This window comes from Rhipicephalus sanguineus, chromosome 1 (assembly GCF_013339695.2).
Source record: "Rhipicephalus sanguineus isolate Rsan-2018 chromosome 1, BIME_Rsan_1.4, whole genome shotgun sequence".
Classification (NCBI taxonomy): Eukaryota; Metazoa; Arthropoda; class Arachnida; order Ixodida; family Ixodidae; genus Rhipicephalus; species Rhipicephalus sanguineus.
In genome coordinates, this window is record NC_051176.1 from 261,680,355 (window position 1) to 261,697,889 (window position 17,535).

A 17,535-nucleotide genomic window follows, 5' to 3' on the forward strand; every position below is an offset into this window, starting at 1 on the left:
TCCTGTCTCGTCCCCGTCTCGTAATACGAAGGGCAAGAATAAATCACGTCCAACATAGCTGCGTATGCTTCTATGAAGACACTTGACTTTCGTGTTATGAACCACTGGCATAAAAGAAAGATGAACCATCGTTTATTTTTCAGCTTGCAAAGATCGCTGTCCAGGACACTTCTATTGTACTTTGAACTTGTGCCAAAGGTCGTGTGTGTCGTCACGCCATTTATGCAGAACCATTGGAAAAGGTGCGAAGAGTTCACTTATTGTTCCTCTTCTTGTTAGTAATATTTGTACTGTGCCGTAAACGACATCCACCAGTTCTCTCAATTGAGCAACTCGCAAGGCAACAGCAGTCTATGCGTAGATTCATGGCCCTAGGAATGAGACTCGGGTCCTTAGTGTTGCGTGGGCCCTTTATCAAAGCCCCATTGTTCCGAATGGAGTACATATTCTGTTTTATCAGTAGGTTGCATACGAAAGCAAACTATCAGCGGGAACAATTTGCCCCGTCTGGCTTACGCAGACGTATCTAACGAATCACATGAGGAAAAAAAGGAGGAGGGGGTATACCAGCGCGATTACTTCTGACACGCTCGAACGGGTTCATGCCATATATCGCGGATCATGTCCTGCACAGAACTACACTGAAGAGTAGCATAGGCACGATACGAGCGTGCACTGTCGTTGGATCGCCTTACTCATTTGCGTGAAATATGAAAGTTTAGAGCCAGCATCCGTGCACTCGAATGAGAAGGATGTTGTAATTGTGTGCGGCTTAGTGTACATACGTGACAACCTTTCATTTCATGAATCTTCCTCCGGTTTGCTGACAACTCACCTGGGCAGTGAAATCGTCATATCGACGTCTGTAAGTGACGCCAGCTACCGGTTTTTCACGTGAGGTAAGGAAATGTAAATAACGCTGGAATCGCTCTGTAAATAACGGGGCCCGGTAATTCATTCACACGCGCTAGTATAAACGCACTCTTCACCTGCGGAGCGATATATTGTAGCTTTATAGACCTAGTGTATAGCGAGGTGTGTAGAGTTGGCGAGCAAGACGTGATGCGCTATAGAACGCGGCATATTAATGCTGTCTGATATGCCAAAGCCATTTAGCGCAGCATTGAGCGTGTCGGCGGGAAAGCCCGTCTTGGCGAGCAGCTCGTGCCGTGGCTCTCCTTTGTGCGATGAGATTGGATTCCTGGAGGGGGGGATAATGATGCGCTTTGCAAGCGGCGCACTATCGGAGAGAGCAGTCGAGTAGTCTCGCGCATTCTTGAGCCGCCGCCGAGACAAAAATGGGTTTTGCATCATCCCGGTCCTCTCTATTTGCAGCCGGCGACGCGGTCTGTTGTGTCGGTTTCGCTGGAAGGCGCTCCGTCGCTAGCGCTGACACGGCGGCTCTGTGACGTAACGCGCTTTCTCTGTCTACGCACTGGCGAATCTCTTGCTGCCCGTCTCGTCTGGCCGGCCGGTCTTGCATAAGAATTCTTTCACGCTGCGGCGCGTCAGCTCGCTCTCTTCAAGGCTTAACAGTGTGCTCATCTTGAGGGTTCGCCCTGTGTTCCGAGAACGTGCGGCTGAGGCCTCGCACCGTTGACGGTGTTCTGCGCTGCTGTGGACTCTGTCAGCCATCACGCGAGCTTCAGAATTAATGAAACCTTGAAGCTGCCCCGCAGCTTGCGCGAAATGCGGTGATGTCGCCTGGACGCTTGCTGAGCGCGTCTAGGCTGGAAATTCCGTTAATTCCGCCTCTGCGCTACAGTGTCACTTACTTTTACTGAACAGCATAAGGACGACCTAGCTTGACTCTTGGTTTTTCTGAGTCACGGAGGTAATTTCGTCCAAGCTCTGTCTTTATATTTACCGCGTTGTTGGCTGTGTATATACGTAATATGCGTTCTTGACGGTGATCCAAGTAGGAGTACTCTTTCTTTCTTTCTTTCTTTCTTTCTTTCTTTCTTTCTTTCTTTCTTTCTTTCTTTCTTTCTTTCTTTCTTTCTTTCTTTCTTTCTTTCTTCTTCTTTCTTCTTTCTTTCTTTCTTTCTTTCTTTCTTCACCAAAAAAAATGCTGGCGTCAGTTAGTACACGACAAGGCGCAATGAAACACGAAACAATTTTTCATTCCTGCCTCCTCCGGCTCCTCTTATTTATTCATTTATTTGTAATAATTCTTCCTACCTAGATCGGCAAGAAACACCTCGTGGAAACGGAAAGTCGTAACTGAAAAGACGATATAAAGGACTTCAGAAAACCTTTTGTCCTCGTACATTTTACGGCGCCTAATCTACCGAAAATGCGCAGTGGCTATTATATTAATATCAGCCAGGAGATCCAAGTTATTGAAATTGGTGCTTTAGCAGCTGGCGCAGTAAGTACAGAATACCGTTTAAAAAATCGTTTCAAAGATCATTTCATCGCGTGTAAGTACTTCGCCATTTAATTGGCCTCATTTTTTCGCCCTATTCTGAAGTATAATAAAATTTTATGTGATGAATTGAGCTGAATGCACTTGAAGGTATTCATTACTCGGAAAATTTCTAGCCGATTCCTGTGTATAGGTAGCCGGGTCTAAGTTTGTGCGCATTTTTTTTTTTTTTTTGGGGGGGGGGGGGGGTGTTGGCGCTTCGAGGTTCAATCTAATACTATCCCGTTCCGCCAAAACATCACAGACACGTTGTTCCATATGGTATACGTGAGTATAGTCCATCATTGGTTCACGTAATTGAGAGGATATGTGCTGTGAGAGCCTCCTTCTTGGTGTCTCCCTCTCGCCTTGCCCACACTCTCTCCCTGACTATATATGTGAGCAACAACAACGAAGAAAAAAAAAGACCGAACTTATTACACATATATTCAGGTTGGTCTTCCATCTGTTGACGCTCTTCCCGCTTTCTAACTGTGCCACCCAAAGCACTGCGATTGGCTGGTACATTCTCCGATTGGTTAATATTTAGTATTTTTCACGTTTAAGAAAGCGAATAACTATGTGCGAGCTCATGAATTGTTCAGAGAAGAGTACTGATAGAGCGCTGGAGCAGTCACGAGTTTGTGCACACGAGCAGTAGCCGTCATTGTACCTGCGCTTCCCTGAGACTGCATGCCTTTCCAATGCCATAAGTATTAATCACGAGCGTTGCGTTTGCCGAGTAACTCTGTTTGAAACGTCTTTTTCCCCATCTTTGTCCCCCCCCCCCCTTTTTTTTTTCCATTGGAGAAGTTGAGCATGCGATGGACGGGGCGCACGTTGCTGTGCGCAGATACTGCGCTTGTCAGTTCGGCTCTGCAAAGGCCGTCACCCAAACAGTGCAAAGTTCAGTTGTGGCCGCTGTTTGTCCGTTTTGTTTGCAACGTAACCATGCGTGTTCCCCCCATTGCTAGCCGGGGGGGAGTTTCCGCCAGAACGGTTGTACCGTGGACATTGAACTGCTTGCATGTGCAACCCCTCGTAATATTCGCAGGTGCAGGGAAAAGAATATTCGAAAAATGCGTACGCTTCAAATGAAATCATGCGGCTGTGCCGACGCTGACGATCGTTAAACGAAGTATCTTTTTTGATTATGTATCAGTTTTATTATTTCGCTGAAAACAAACCCCGAGTATTTTGTCCCGTGTCAGCGACCGCTATCGCTTTGCACTTGCAAGCTTGCGAGGCATCAGATCCATGTTGTGGCTGCTTCGTGACGTCTCATTTTTCTTCGCGGTGCAGTTCGACGACTCGCCATCGACCCGTGTGGTCATCTTTGGCTTTTGACCAGATGCGACATTCTGATCACTCGGGGGTCGTTCCGATTTTGTTTTTATCGTCACCGAAACGCGGGTTTTTCCTCTGTTCTTCTTCGTGGCCTTTCTTTCCCTCAGTGCTGAACAACGGGACACAGCCATGCGCTCGGCTGTCGAAATCAGAAGCACGCGTCTAGTTGTATTTCACGTGTCTCACGCGTTGCATGTGTTACGGCAACACGCTATGGCTTGGTGGCTGAAATTCCCCGGTTCTGGACACCAAAATAATACTCGAGCTCTTGGCGCCCGCACCTGAGGAAAAAAAAGGGGGGCTGCACGCACGCAAATTTTTCGCCAGGCTGGTTTTAGCCGCGTTGCGCGTCGCGATGTGCTCAACACTCGAGAAATGTGTGCCTTGATCCAATGTGTTTCTCAGCACCGTTGTTATAGATTAGGGACTCTGGTTACCGAATTTTTATAAAGTGCGGCGTCATTATTTGCCTACCTCCGCACGGACGCCCATTGACACAACGCCATGGATGCCGTCAAAAACGCTGAACGTTGGTCGTTCCTGAAAGGATATTAAAGAAAACGAAAACGACTTCTCTCGTGTTAGTTGAACTATCTTTTCGCAATACCAAAAACATCGCACTTGCCGCGAGAAGACGCTTGGCAAGCGAGAAAGCGCGCAAGAAAAAGTGCACAGGCTGCGGCGAGACGGTCTGTAGGTTCACGCTCCAACTTGCCGTGACGTCATAGACTTGGACGGCTTCTGCTCTAGGGCCCTACGTAATTCTTTATCGGCGAAAACCATATACATTCTGTTCTAACAGCTTACGTTCTGTTCTAAAGGAGCCAGGCGTAGTATAGAGCAAACACGAATTACCAACAGGCCCAAGCATATGCTCTTTCAGCATAGTTTATTGATCGAATGTGGCCGAAATACGCAAGAAAAAAGGTACCTTGAAATTTGTGACGTTGCACCAGACATTTAGGTGCTAAGATTTCATCGCGATATTCAAAGATCACTCTTTCACCCCGTTTTACCTTTTAATACTGAACATATGACGACTAAGGTAACGGCAATAGAGTTCTTGAAGAACAATTTGAGTGTAAATTTATTTAGTGTTGGACTGGATGAGTTCAAAAGCCTTATTGATTATTCAGCGGTGGGAAAACGGGAATGAGAAAATGGGTATAGGGTGGGTGGGTTCCGATTTACGGACACTATTGGTCCAGTCTATACCCGTACCGCCTGGTCCAGGAGGCCCCCTTTTCGGCCCCCAGCTGCGGCTGGGCGAGCAGTCTTTTTAACAACGTGTCCCGCTGTGAGCCTTAGGAAATGAAATTCACTCCCAGAGTCTGGTGCTGTCATACGAAGCTGCATGCTAACCAACAACGCACGGCCGCTTGCCCGCTATCCGTGCCATAACACGTTATCCAGTGAACGCCAATGTCATGCCTCTGCGAGTGCTCTTGGAACGCATATTTTGCAGCCCCAGAAAGACGTTGAACAGCGCCGCAACTCGTTTGATATACATCGCTTGGAAGCCGGCCACCTCTATTGAACGACTGCAAAATGCAGCCGCACGCGTCAACCTCTCGCATTTCGTCAAATATTTGACGTTCTCACTAGCAACGGAATATCGCGAGGGTGCCATCGCGCGACGCAAAGTATACGCACGCAAACTCCACACGTGGGACCTACGATCTACGCATGCACACTGGCAACCGCCTTGCGGACGTAAGTGACGTCCGCTGCGCGATATACTATGCGACGTTTGCAGCGAGTTAACTTTTTGAAATCTTTTGATACGTGCGGCATGTAAATGTGACATTCTCGTGCGATTTCGTCGTGCACTATAAAAACGCCATCTTGAGTCTCGAAGCGGCGCGAAGATGACTCTGCCTGCATGCTCCCTTCAACTTGTGCTATGCGTAAGTATACTCCGGCAGTGCCGTATTGCACTTCGAGCTCGACTGCGAGATGCGTCGGTTCCATTTTGTGTATGTGCGGGTCTGCTTTCACCGTGACGTCAGTGATGCAGCACATCGGTTCTCGCCGGTAAAGCGCAGTCTCTTTGCTGCCCGGGTAGGCACACTGTCCTGGGCATCCTCGCTGGATTTCACAGCCTTGTTCCTAGGAGGAGCAACCACTGCACATGCTGCATGCTCATAGTCCTGTAGATAGCAGCCTCGTTTTCGCGGATTGCGCCAGAAGCATTCGCGGCTGGAGGTCCGGCCTTTATTACATCTCGACACTTTGATGGAGTCGAGAAACATTAAGTGAACTGCCCGCGGTTTGTCATGCGATTTCCCACCATTTACGTAATTTAGCGAACGGTTTCGTGCATTGTACAGCGTTTAAGGCGAGGAATCGTCGGAATTTTCGCAATAGTTGCGCGCCTCGATCCATTCATCACACATAACCCACCCATCACTGTCAACCGCTCGCTTATGTAACCGAAGCCCTTTGAACCCTGCACCGAACATGTAATCCGCCGCGGACGTGCGGCTTAAAAAAAAAATTCATTTCTTGACACGTGTCTGTTCATTCGGCAGACGAAATTTTTTATGAGCAACGGTACTTTGCGATGTGAAAACGCGACCTCGCTTGACGGCTATCAAAGTGTTGGCCTCACTCAATTACCAGCGGCGCATGTGCAGCGACAAGTTATCGCTAATTCTCTAAGCTCCTAGTTCGTAAGAACTCTCCATCCGTGGCTGGCTGCTTTCAGTATTAATGTCGTCCGCTTTCATGGGATGGACCAGCGGTTGCTTTTACGAACCGCTGAAGCGCACGAAATGCCTTGTGGCTACGTGCCCGGAATTTCCTTTTCTCGGCTTATAAGCACGAAGTGAGACATGCAACTTTTCCAATTTTTGTTTTCGTCCTGTTAGAGTTCCACAAAACTCGTAGGAGCGTACGTGTTGCGTCGTTGCGGAAATTTCAAAGAACTTCTATTGAATAGCGCTAGCTTTCAGTCGAGCAACATAAATATCGCTCACCTTGTGAAGCGTTAAGGAGCACGTTAAGCTCTTGTCAGAGTTTTTTTTTTTTGAAAAAATGTTTGAATAACGGTGCGAAAATAAAAAGTTGATAAGAACTGACATATCACCCCTTTGAATTCGGTACGTGTCAAGCGCATGAGTTTCGCGGTGTTTAAAAAGCTTGCGCTCCGAGTTAGGCCTGGGGCACCGAATTTAAGAAAAGCACGAGCGTGCGAAGCGTCAACATGCGTATTTAAAACTTTTTTTTTCTGGTCAGTTAATAGTAAACAACTTCCCGGTATCAGATTTCGTAGCATCGCACACGGCAGTTTCATGAGGGATTTGCGTGTGGGCGGACTGGAAAGCAAAAACGCAGGCGTACGCGCTTCGCAATACTTGTGACACATTCTCGTGTGTCGGCGACACGAAGTTGGTGGTTAATCTATATCACATGTTAATTTCGCCAGGTCAGCGGATGCCAGGTGGTGCTCAATAGGGCATGGTACATTGCAAAAGCGAGTTTTTTTTTTTTTTTTTCCTTTCCTCGGATGTTCTAGGGGGCGGCGCATTTGAACGAAACACAGCGTCTGCAAACTTCAGTAATTTTCTATGCTTATGTGCGTAATAATAATTGTTGAGGTTTAGCGTCCCAAAACGACGATATGATTATGAGAGACGCCGTAGTGGAGGGCTCCGGGAATTTCGACCACCTGGGGTTCTTTAGCGTGCACCAAAATCTAAGCATACATGGACCTCAAGCTTTTTCGCCTCAATCGAAAATGCGGCCGCTGCGGCCGGGATTCGATCCCGCGACCTTCGGGTTAGTAGTCGAGCACCATAACCACTAGTCCACCGTGACGGGTTGCTTATGTGCGTCGCAGGGTCGGCAGCCTTTAGTTTTACTGGCTACGTATGAACAGTTACAGCGGAGCCAACTGCGTTTTAAAGCGTATGGTTCGAACTGTCACAAAGCACGCTACAAACTGGATATGTCTGTCAGACTGTACTTACTGTAAGCCTACTGCTTACGGGCAATTGCGGGCACGGGATGCGATCATCAGTGATTAGTTTTCGCACAGCCATCCCTAATCATAGTGATACGCGGCATGGTTGGTTGCAGTCGCGCACATTGACATCTTTCTGCCCCTCTGTTTTGCCTGGCGGGTCTTTTTTTTTTCTTTTTTTTTCTTTTGAGGGCTGTCTGGAAGCACGGTGCGGAAGAGCGGGGTGTAGATAAAAAAATCGATGACTGCTGGGAGTGACTGGATTGCAATCGGAGTCTCGCCTGACTGTCGTCTAGCCACTCCGCCGCTCTGTCTGGAATCCAGCCATGCCACCCACCGTTTCCGGCACGGGCGCTCTCTCATTTCGCTCTGTGCTGGGACGCGGCATTTGTTTTTCTGGATTTCCCACACTCGAATGCGCCAGTATTCGTGCGAACTTTCGCTGCGGGCGTGCAACTCGTGATGCCTGTCATCGACACATGCGTTGCGGTCTCACCTGATGCTCGCCGATGCTTTTTCTGCCATTTTTTTTTTCTCTTTTTTTTTTGCCGCCTTCCAGACGTTTTCGCGTGTACTGCATACGCTCGCTCCATTTCCGTCCGCACTGTGATGATCCTTTGTTTGCGTGTTTGTAGGATCACCTCGTCAGCGAATGTTCCCGTGCCACTTTGTGCGACGTGCGCTCAAAAGTGGAAGCTGGCTTGATCCGGAGTGTCAGCGATCCCTTCAGCGTTCGAGAGTGATAAGTTTGTGGGAAGCAATCTCGTCACATACCTAGAGTTGCGACAAGCTCGAATTACCGTTTGCGCTGGCTTGTTCCTTTGCCATTTTGTAGCTCTATGGTCGTTTGCCGTCGGTGTGGTGTCGAACAAAATTTGAGGAACAGTGCTTCTCGAAGGCGAGTGCAGTGAAGAGCCGAAATTCTCGACAAACTGACGATGCACATTCTTTTGAAAAATAAAGAAAGCGGCGTTTGTGTTGTCTTGACCTGTCTGTTGTGTCCGTGTTTTCACGCCCTGTCTCTTTAACATGAGTACAGAAGCAGCTACCTTTTGCACTCATCGTTCGTGATACATTTCCCGATCGAGCCAATCGTATGAGGACAGCCTTCGACCCTTGGATAACTCGAGGCACCTACGACCAACTGGCTGATGAACGCTTTATGCGTGTGTTTGTGCACAGTGCACCCACTCCTCCTCATCTTTCAGTGCCCTTTCCCAAGTTCAGGGTATTCAATCGGACTCAGCCTGGTTAACCTCACTGCCCGTCCCTTGTGACTTCTCTTATCAAGTGTAGATATGTGTCAAAGTGAGACGACAGTAATATATGAGATTAAAAATGATATTTCGAGCTACTATTGTTATGCTACTGATATTTCGAGGTAATACCAGAACAGCCGCACTGAGCTTTGTCGTCGAAAAAGCGTGATTACCTAAAACAGCAGCTTCTTAAATACACTTAATTCAGCATTAACAAAACGATAGTGCAAATGCCGACGCCATACCATAGAGAAACATAAGATTTCCAGGAAAAAAGTTTTCAGCACCCATGGATGGATGGATGGATGCGAAACTTTATTGTAAGTCCTGAGGTGCACGACTCAACGCGCAGCGGGCCGCTCCCACGTTGGGACAGTCAGGCCAAGCCCGACTGCCGCATCCAAAAAAGATTTTTTTTCATCATGTCAAACCATTTAGAGTTGATAGCTGCCGACTGCAGACAGGCCCGCTGCCGGCCATATAGGGTGTGGGTGTTGAGGCGGTTGAGGTCTCAATTCGGAGATAATCGGCTTGAACTGTGTCATTTTTTTTTTTCATTTGTCTATTGGTATCGTTATGTGGGGATTACGTTCTATGTTCCGTTTGTCTTCAGCGTATTGCCCTTATCCTGGAGAGATCTGTCCTTAGAAGAGAATGTGCGTCATGAGCGAGGAGCCGAGATAGGCGACTTGTTGACCTTGGACTAGCGAGCTATATTCGTTCCAACCTCCTTTTCAAGTCGAGGTCTCCAGTCTGGCAGACATGATGGCCCTCTTTGTTTTCCCGTATCGATCGTACACTTGAATCTCCCATACTTTTTCGCCCGTTTTGTCACTTCGTTACGCTTCTCGTGCTTGCTGGTCTTCTCACCTTGTCTCCAGATTTAGATTACACATTGCTTCGTGTTTCTGCGCACGTGAGGCACGCTACTGTCCTGATGCCTGCTTCGGCAGTGTATAAACCTACTAGGTCAGGGTCACAAAACACTCGAGAATTAAGCTGGCCGCCTGGTTTTGTTTTTATTTATATTTTTTATCTATAGACCTAGTAGGCTTACACGTGCGTGCGCATTTATTGGGAAGTGAGTAGTTAAGTTTTCTCGACTGTATATTGCTACAGCCGGCCTTTAACGCACCCTACTATCCCATTCTTTGATAACCAGGTGCCCTTTCCCAAATACAGGGGAACCAACTGGAGACCTCTTCGAGCTAACCTCCCTGTCTTTCCTTTACCTTTTTTTCTCTATCCCTCTACCATCCCATTTGCTCGCAATTATTAAACAACAAAACAACAAGCCCCGGAGCTATAATCCGCTCGCCCACATCAAAATACCATCTTCCTTCACGTCGTATTGACACTATCAAATTGGCCGTAATTGTACCCTACATCGTAAACTGATTTGGAGTGACCTTGAAGTATGAAAAAAAGAAAGAAAGAAAACAAGTGTTTTCATTGCTTGTTCGCTTTTGTGGCGTGATATAGCAGAAGGCTCATGACTACTTGGATGTCCCTGCTGTGCGATGTCGTTTCTGCCAGCACACTGCGATCCAGTGACACAGCCAGCACATTATCCCCCTAAGTGACGGAGTTGGCATGCATAACTCGTGCGGGAATGGGAAACTGACGACAGTTCTAGAAATGAGCAGAGGGACCCGATTTATTCCCGTCACTCGCTTGCTGAGCCCCAGGTGTGCACGCAGGTGGCAGCTGCGTACTGTACACTGCATGTGCTCTAGAACACAGACGTGAGAGAAGAATAAAGAGATCGTCCTGAACAGCTTGCACCGTCGGGCCTTGCGCCCCGCGCTGGGCGAGAGAGGCTGGCGAAGGGAGAGAAAATTTTGTACATCTACACCAGTGCATCGACACCAGTGCAGCAACACCAGCGCAGCAACCTTACGGCCAGAAAACGAGCATTTATACAGTGTACAGAAAACACAAACCGCAGGAGCTTCACTGGCGCGCTGTTTGGGCTTATAGAAAAGACGAAACCAACTATAAGACCCTGAGATATCGCCGCTACAAATTTATGCAGTGAAAAGCTGCCTTCTCCCAGCGAGGCGACCTTGTTCTCAAGGCGTTGCCGCGACCCGCGCTCGCAGGACCTGCCTTGCCGAGCGGGCTTTGCGGGCGAGGTGCCGTCGTCTCTCGCCGCCGGTGACGCTGGTCGTTTTGTTGTGTCGGCCGCTGGGACGCCCGTCTGTCAATACGCACCAGCGGGCGTTCGCCCGTGTGTGTGTCTCATTTATCATCGGCGCTCCCAACAAAAGGCGTACGCCGAACCGGAGATTCCTCCCCTCGTTATTTCCTCCTCGGCGTGTCACACCTGCGCGCTTGGCCGACGACGTCGTGCATCGACCCTGGAGCGCGCTGCAGCTGCGGCAGTCCGCCGCGACTGGGAAGCCTTTGGCGACCCCGTCGCCAGCAGCAAGTGATGTGGCGGTCATTGTTCCCTTTAAGGCCGACGCGGCCCACTGGGACTTGTCGTCGGCCAAGCGTTCCATCTTCTTCCGTGCTGGAGCAGTTTGGAGCCGGCAGTAGCCCAACAATGGGGCGTCGAAGACGAAGCGCTGTGACGGCCAGTCACTCCTGCTTTGGCGTTGCGGCGGCCCATAAAATTTCTCCAGCGCACCGCGTCCGGTCCTGTGACGCCAGCGTTCGGCCGTGCTTGCCTCCGCGTTCGTAGTGGCTGCGGCCGCGAGGGATGGTCTTTCGCGACATGCCATGCCAGCAGCACTTTCTATTCGGCATTTACAGCTACGAAACTCGCACCGACCCTCGTGTCATGTTGAAGCATGTCGGTAAACGGAAAGCAGAAAATCGCGCTAGAAGAAAACGCGGCGCAAACGCTTACTTGAAAAACGAATCAGTTGTGCAAACTCCCAAAGGACTAAACGACAAACAGTTTTTGTTAGACACGGGAGCCAAAAATTAACGGTAATTAAATGAAAATAACCCTTGTTTTCCCATCCATCGTAAGGACGGATCCACTGACGTTATATGTGCACAGCCACGAACTGGGACCTTATACATGCTTCCGGACCCATACGACGCTGGGAAGTTGGTGATAGTTTGATGTTTTCTTTTTGTGTCTGGGAGCCGTAATGTTTCTGTATAGCAGCAATGACGCTCAACAGTGTCGTTTTTGTCTGTTTTGGCAAAGCCTTAGTTTCTGCTTACGAATGCGTATACTATAGCTTGGTTGTATCGGTTGCTTTCGGCTGTGCTGTGGCGTAGGTTCGATTCAATGATTTGGAGCACTAACGAGGGTGGTTTTAGCAACATATATTCTACATTCTGTGAAAGAGAGTTCCTCCTACGCATATATAGGCACGCCAAAAGTTAGGCAATACCGTTTCGCCACGTTGACGCCCTGCCCTCGTACTGCAGAACGTATACAATGGCGTCCCCGGGAAAAAGAAATAAGTAGATATTTTATATATATATATATATATATATATATATATATATATATATATATATATATATATATATATATATATATATAACAAAAAAAGTTAATCGATAGCAAGTGATACTGCCTTGACAGGCCATGGGACCGGTTCACGCGGGTACGCGGAGTCGGTCACATATTTGTTCTTGGAACAAGAGCGATATTGCCGAGATCTGTCGGGCGTGAACCATGCGAGTGGATCAAGACTCGTGCAGTTTAGCTGGAGTTTTTGCCTGCGAAAATGTTTAATTGCCACGTACAGCATGCATGGTCACCTTGCCACCCACAATGATTCGTAAGTCTCTACACGTACTACAGAAAAGTATTAGGCGCGTTGAATAGGAAGTAGTTAACTGTTAGCGTGAGCACGCATCCTGTTCTGCTTTTTCTTGACTTCCCAAGTCTTGCATGGGAGGCACCGCTTTACACAATGCACTCAAACTCTGAACCTCACTTTAGAAGCAATTCGTAAGTGTTTATGAAACTTTTATATGCAGCAACGACGCCTTTTCATGTTGTTTATTGCCGGATAAAATGTCAATTCCTGTATTCCGGCAAAAGTAATCAGGAACACGACAAACGAACAAGCTAATACCCCAGTTGCCCTGCTTACTGTTTTTATCCACTTAACGCGCATTAAGGGTACAAGAACGATACGAAAGATTAGAGATAAGGTTGGTTTGTGAATACGGGCCTTAGATCATTCTTTTTCGTGGGTTCGTTGAAGCATGCACACCCAGACAAAATGATCTATCTCAGGCTCAGCAGTTTATAAAACAATGTTCAGTAGATGCGGGCACATTACACAGGCGACGATCTTAGCTTAAAACGTCAGCCGTGATATCGAAGGCCCCGTGGTACCGCTCTGAAAATGGACGGAGCATCAGCCTGCTTCAGTTTTTCTAGAGCTATTGGGCCGAAATAGCAGCTTAAAACGCAAAGGAAACGTGAAAGTTTGGTTAATGTTCACGTTGATATACGGGATATACGGGTATGTATAGCTTAATTGAGTGAGCGGGCTGTGGCCTTGGCCTGCGTTTTTGCAGCAGCTCTTCTATACGCGTTGCCCAATCTTGACCGCCACGTTATAACTTTGCCATTTGTGTCTTGTACCACCGGGGTGCCGCTTTGATGCGTTGAGGGCTTAGTGGACGTACTCAAAGCTTTGGGAGAAGTAACAAATAAGAGGTGGAGGGGGCCTTTTACTTTTGGGCATCGGTCTACCCAGAGGACAAGTATTTCCACGTACATAATTTGACAGCCTTGCGCAGTGCAGCTGTCCTATGCTTCACTTAACGAAATTAAGATCCCTCAGCGACTTCGCTTAGTGTTGCTTTGCGAGTTATCTATACTATAGCAGGATCGTTCTGTTCATCCAGCCGTGCGGGGAGCCCGAATTCCCAGCGATGCTCTCGCCTCTAAACGTCAATCTTACACGTTGCTTTTGGCAGTTTCCGAGGGCACTGTTAGTTTCGTCTCTACGGCCTGGCTGTTCGCTCGATTGCCGAGATGAAAGAGACGACATGGCCCAACACGACCGACCCGAGTCACTGTCTGACCGCGGGATTTCGAAACTGGTATAGCGCGCCGCTCGTACTACCTCCTCGCCGGGCGTTGCCTAACTGGTGACATGAGGCGTTCGTACTGAGAGCGCGGCGGGATAAAGAAGCAGTCAACAAATGCAGCTGCGCCGCGACAGCGTGGAAAGACGCAATGGTATTTCATCGTTGTTGCCGGCGGCTGCGGCCGTCGCGTTTTGAAATCCCGCGGCGTGGCTGCGGTCAGGATTGCGGTATTTCTGTCGCACGCGCGAATCATGTCGTCTGCGGTTTTATATTTATTACTATTACTTTTTGCCGCTTGATGATGTTGCGTGCGTCTTAAAAAAGAAACACGTTGGAACTTCGTACGACGCCATTATTGCATGCCAGAATATATAGTTCAGGCGGACGCGTGGGTAAATAAAGCAAGTTTTTGCGCGTTTGTGTGTGTGTGTGTGTGTGTGTGTGTGTGTGTGTGTGTGTGTGTGCGTGTGTGTGTGTGTGCGTGTGTGTGCGTGTGTGTGTGTGTGTGTGTGTGTGTGTGTGTGTGTGTGTGTGTGTGTGTGTGTGTGTGTGTGCGTGGTTCACTTATAGATACTTCATTTCAACCTCCTCCTGAATACCCACACGGGAATTTTAGTATGCGCCGATTTCGCGTGCATCCGGGGCATGAAGCATCGCGCTTGCGTTGCTAGTGCTACTGCTCTCTGCTAAAGGTTTCCTCTTTCCGGAGTCGTCTTCGTACTGTTATCCGCACGTGAGGATAAGCTAGTGCTGTACTGTCTATCAATCCATTCCTTTTGTATATGTACACTATACGCAGGCAGTATCTTTCCGCCATTTTCTGTTCGCCATAATCTATACCAGGAGTGCTATATAGCTCACCGCGAACACACCTGCACATCCGCAGCTGTAGCCTGTAATTTAAATACTCGCTATATTCGTATTGCCGTCTGCTAGTCTGGTGCAATGCAGTCGTTGCTGTCGCAGATGCAGTCTTCCTTTCGGTCGTTGAACGTCTCACCTCCCACATGATAGTCTGCTACCGTCTGGTATCGCGACTGCTGCTAGTAAATGCATCGCCGCACAGGAGGGCTGCACTCTTCGCGCAGTGGCGTTTCTGCTGCTGCCGCGTGTACCGATCTCTCCAAGCGTTTGTATTAGTTTTCTTCTTCTTTACTGATATGCGCTGTAGTAAATGTAGGCGTCTTCTTGCGCTGGGTGCTCCATTACAGAGCATAGTGGCACGGTGACTATGAAAGGTTACGTTGTGCTGGAAAGATTTGTACCTTAGCGCTTGCTAAACGAGGTGAGTTGCAGAACTTCACGGTTTCGAAGCTTGAAGGTGTACACGCTGCAACAACAACAACAACACAGAAGGACAAATAGCCTGCAGGGGCACTACTTCATCTACTACGTAAGTTCGTAACTTCTCAAGTTCCGTTCTCGCATGCGATTTTGTGATTGTTGTCGTTTGCCGATATCAGTCACGAAATGAGCCTTTCCTAAGCGTTTGCGTTCTGGCTGAGGCTTCCTTTGCTTATCTAGTTATAACCGAAGTTATCGCTTTGCTCGCAATACCTCCGGGGTTTCCGTGCGCGCACGCACACACACACACACACGCACACACACACATCCACACGCACACACACGCGCGCACATACATACATACATACATACATACATACATACATACATACATACATACATACATACATACATACATACATACATACATACATACATACATAGTATGTATGTATACATACATTTCCGTTCCTTCTTCTTAATCATCATCTTCTTTTCAAGGTCTAGAGTTTTACGATTCCCCCCCCCCCCTTTTTTTTCTGCCAGAGCACTTTTATACTTAAATCTCTGCGGTTGAAGTTGCGGCGATTATTTGCATCACAAGTTACGATGCACAACGATCTGAAGCGTTTTACTTACTTATGGGCGCACGCTACAAATAAGCCAGCAAATAGTAAAAAAGTAATTACTCATTTACCTTGCCAAATAGCGTCACTTTTCGAATTTCCTTTTCGAGAACGGTAGTGCCTTTTTCCCAGATGTCTGTTTTCCGTACACCATCCTAGGGAGAGTAACTTGCGCCGGCATACGTCAATTAGTGTGAGCACGCACAAGCACGCATCGGAATATGGGCTTTCGTGTCGGTGCTGTGATCTGCCGCTAGCCTGATTTTATAGCACTGATGCCTCTGCAACCGTCAACATTTTTCCAGTATCAGATCAGGTTTCAAAATTTGGCTGAGCCAGGGCAGCTGGGTCTCTGTTTTTAGGTTCTTTTCTACGGGCCAACTTTGCTGCTGGAGCGACTTGCTCCTTTCTCTGCCGAGAGTCGGCTATCCGATTCCCTTTATGCAGTGCCGTGTTTTGATATCTTCATAGATACTGCAGTTTGTCTTTCAGCTGATCCGATTTCCTCCGCTGTCTCGCTTCGTGATCGCCACTGAAGCGAGTGTGCGGTAAATGAGCAGGAGCGAAGGACAAGACCCGACATTTAAGGGGGAGGGGGGAAGGTAGTGGTCAGTGTGGGTTTCTTCGCGTCTGGAGGTGCGGCCGGCCGGCCGGAGATCAGGTCTGTTTCTATTTCGGGAGTAGCTAATTGCCGGCAGTTGGACGCGCGAAAGCGTGCACCGCACACAGGTGCGCTCCGACAGCGCCACCTCTCTCGCCGAGCTGCTTGCTCGTGCCTGAGCACGGCGGCGGCGGCGGCAAGCTCCACCTGCGCGGCCGTAATCCCGCGGATGAGGGGGGAGGGCAGACGCGCCCGCGTTTGTCGGCGCGCGCGCTCCTGTGACCTTCTTGGAAAACAAGGTGGCTAGCCCGGACGTAACTTAGTTGCGCTGATCGGGCTCTCGTGTATCTCGCTTCTTGCGCTGCCAGCAGCACAGCTCGGCGCGGGTACCGATTTGGTCGCGTCCTTGCTCGCGCGAGCCGTTCCCCGCATTTTATTCGATTTTTTTCTTCTTCAACTCTCTGCAGCAACGCGCATAAAAGCGAACTCCGTCAATGCCGCGCGTTAGTCGGCGCCAGGTTCGCGGTGCCACGATAGGGTTTGGCCCTCTTGCTCTCCCTGGATCACTGCCACGTTTGTCTGTCCCGCTTCTTGCGGCACCGCGCATAGCATATGCATCGCGGGGGATCGCGTATGGTCGTTGCTGCGTGCGCGGCTGCTCTGCGTCCTGCTATTTAGTGCGCGCTACCATTAAAAGTAAATTGCCGGCCCACACTCGTCGTTTCCTCTTTCTTCGCTTTGTCCTTGCAATCTTCCCTCGCTGCGCAGCTATCGGCGTAGTGAGATCAGGCACGACCATGTTAGCATGCGCTTTTTATGGCGCAATTCCAGACCACGTCCGGAATATCGCTGCCCCACGAAAGCAAATAATCAGATTCGCCTTTCTGTCTGCGGCTTTGGCGTCGCGCAACGGTCGCCACTATGTAGTTTGTGGCGTTTGTTGAGTAGGAGATCGCGGGTTCGATGCCGATAGGGCCAGAGTGCAGAAAACTCTCGTTTACCGTGGTTTGTGTGCACGTTAAATGCGC

General features: G+C 48.8%; 1 protein-coding gene across 4 annotated transcripts in view; it reads left to right on the forward strand.

Annotated features, from left to right (window-relative positions):
• LOC119378848 (low-density lipoprotein receptor class A domain-containing protein 4) overlaps window positions 1-17,535 on the forward strand; it is a 72,897-nt gene that overhangs the window by 18,363 nt on the left and 36,999 nt on the right. Inside the window, exons 1-2 of one of the 4 annotated variants that reach the window (XM_037647886.2) lie at window positions 170-242; window positions 2,186-2,371. The exons of 1 other annotated variant lie outside the window; for it this stretch is intronic. Coding sequence is in view for 1 of the 3 variants with exons in the window: in XM_037647883.2 (XP_037503811.1) it covers window positions 15,047-15,125 (79 nt within the window). In the remaining 2 variants the exon portion in view is untranslated. 2 more of the 4 variants (XM_037647883.2, XM_037647885.2) reach the window with 2 other exon arrangements.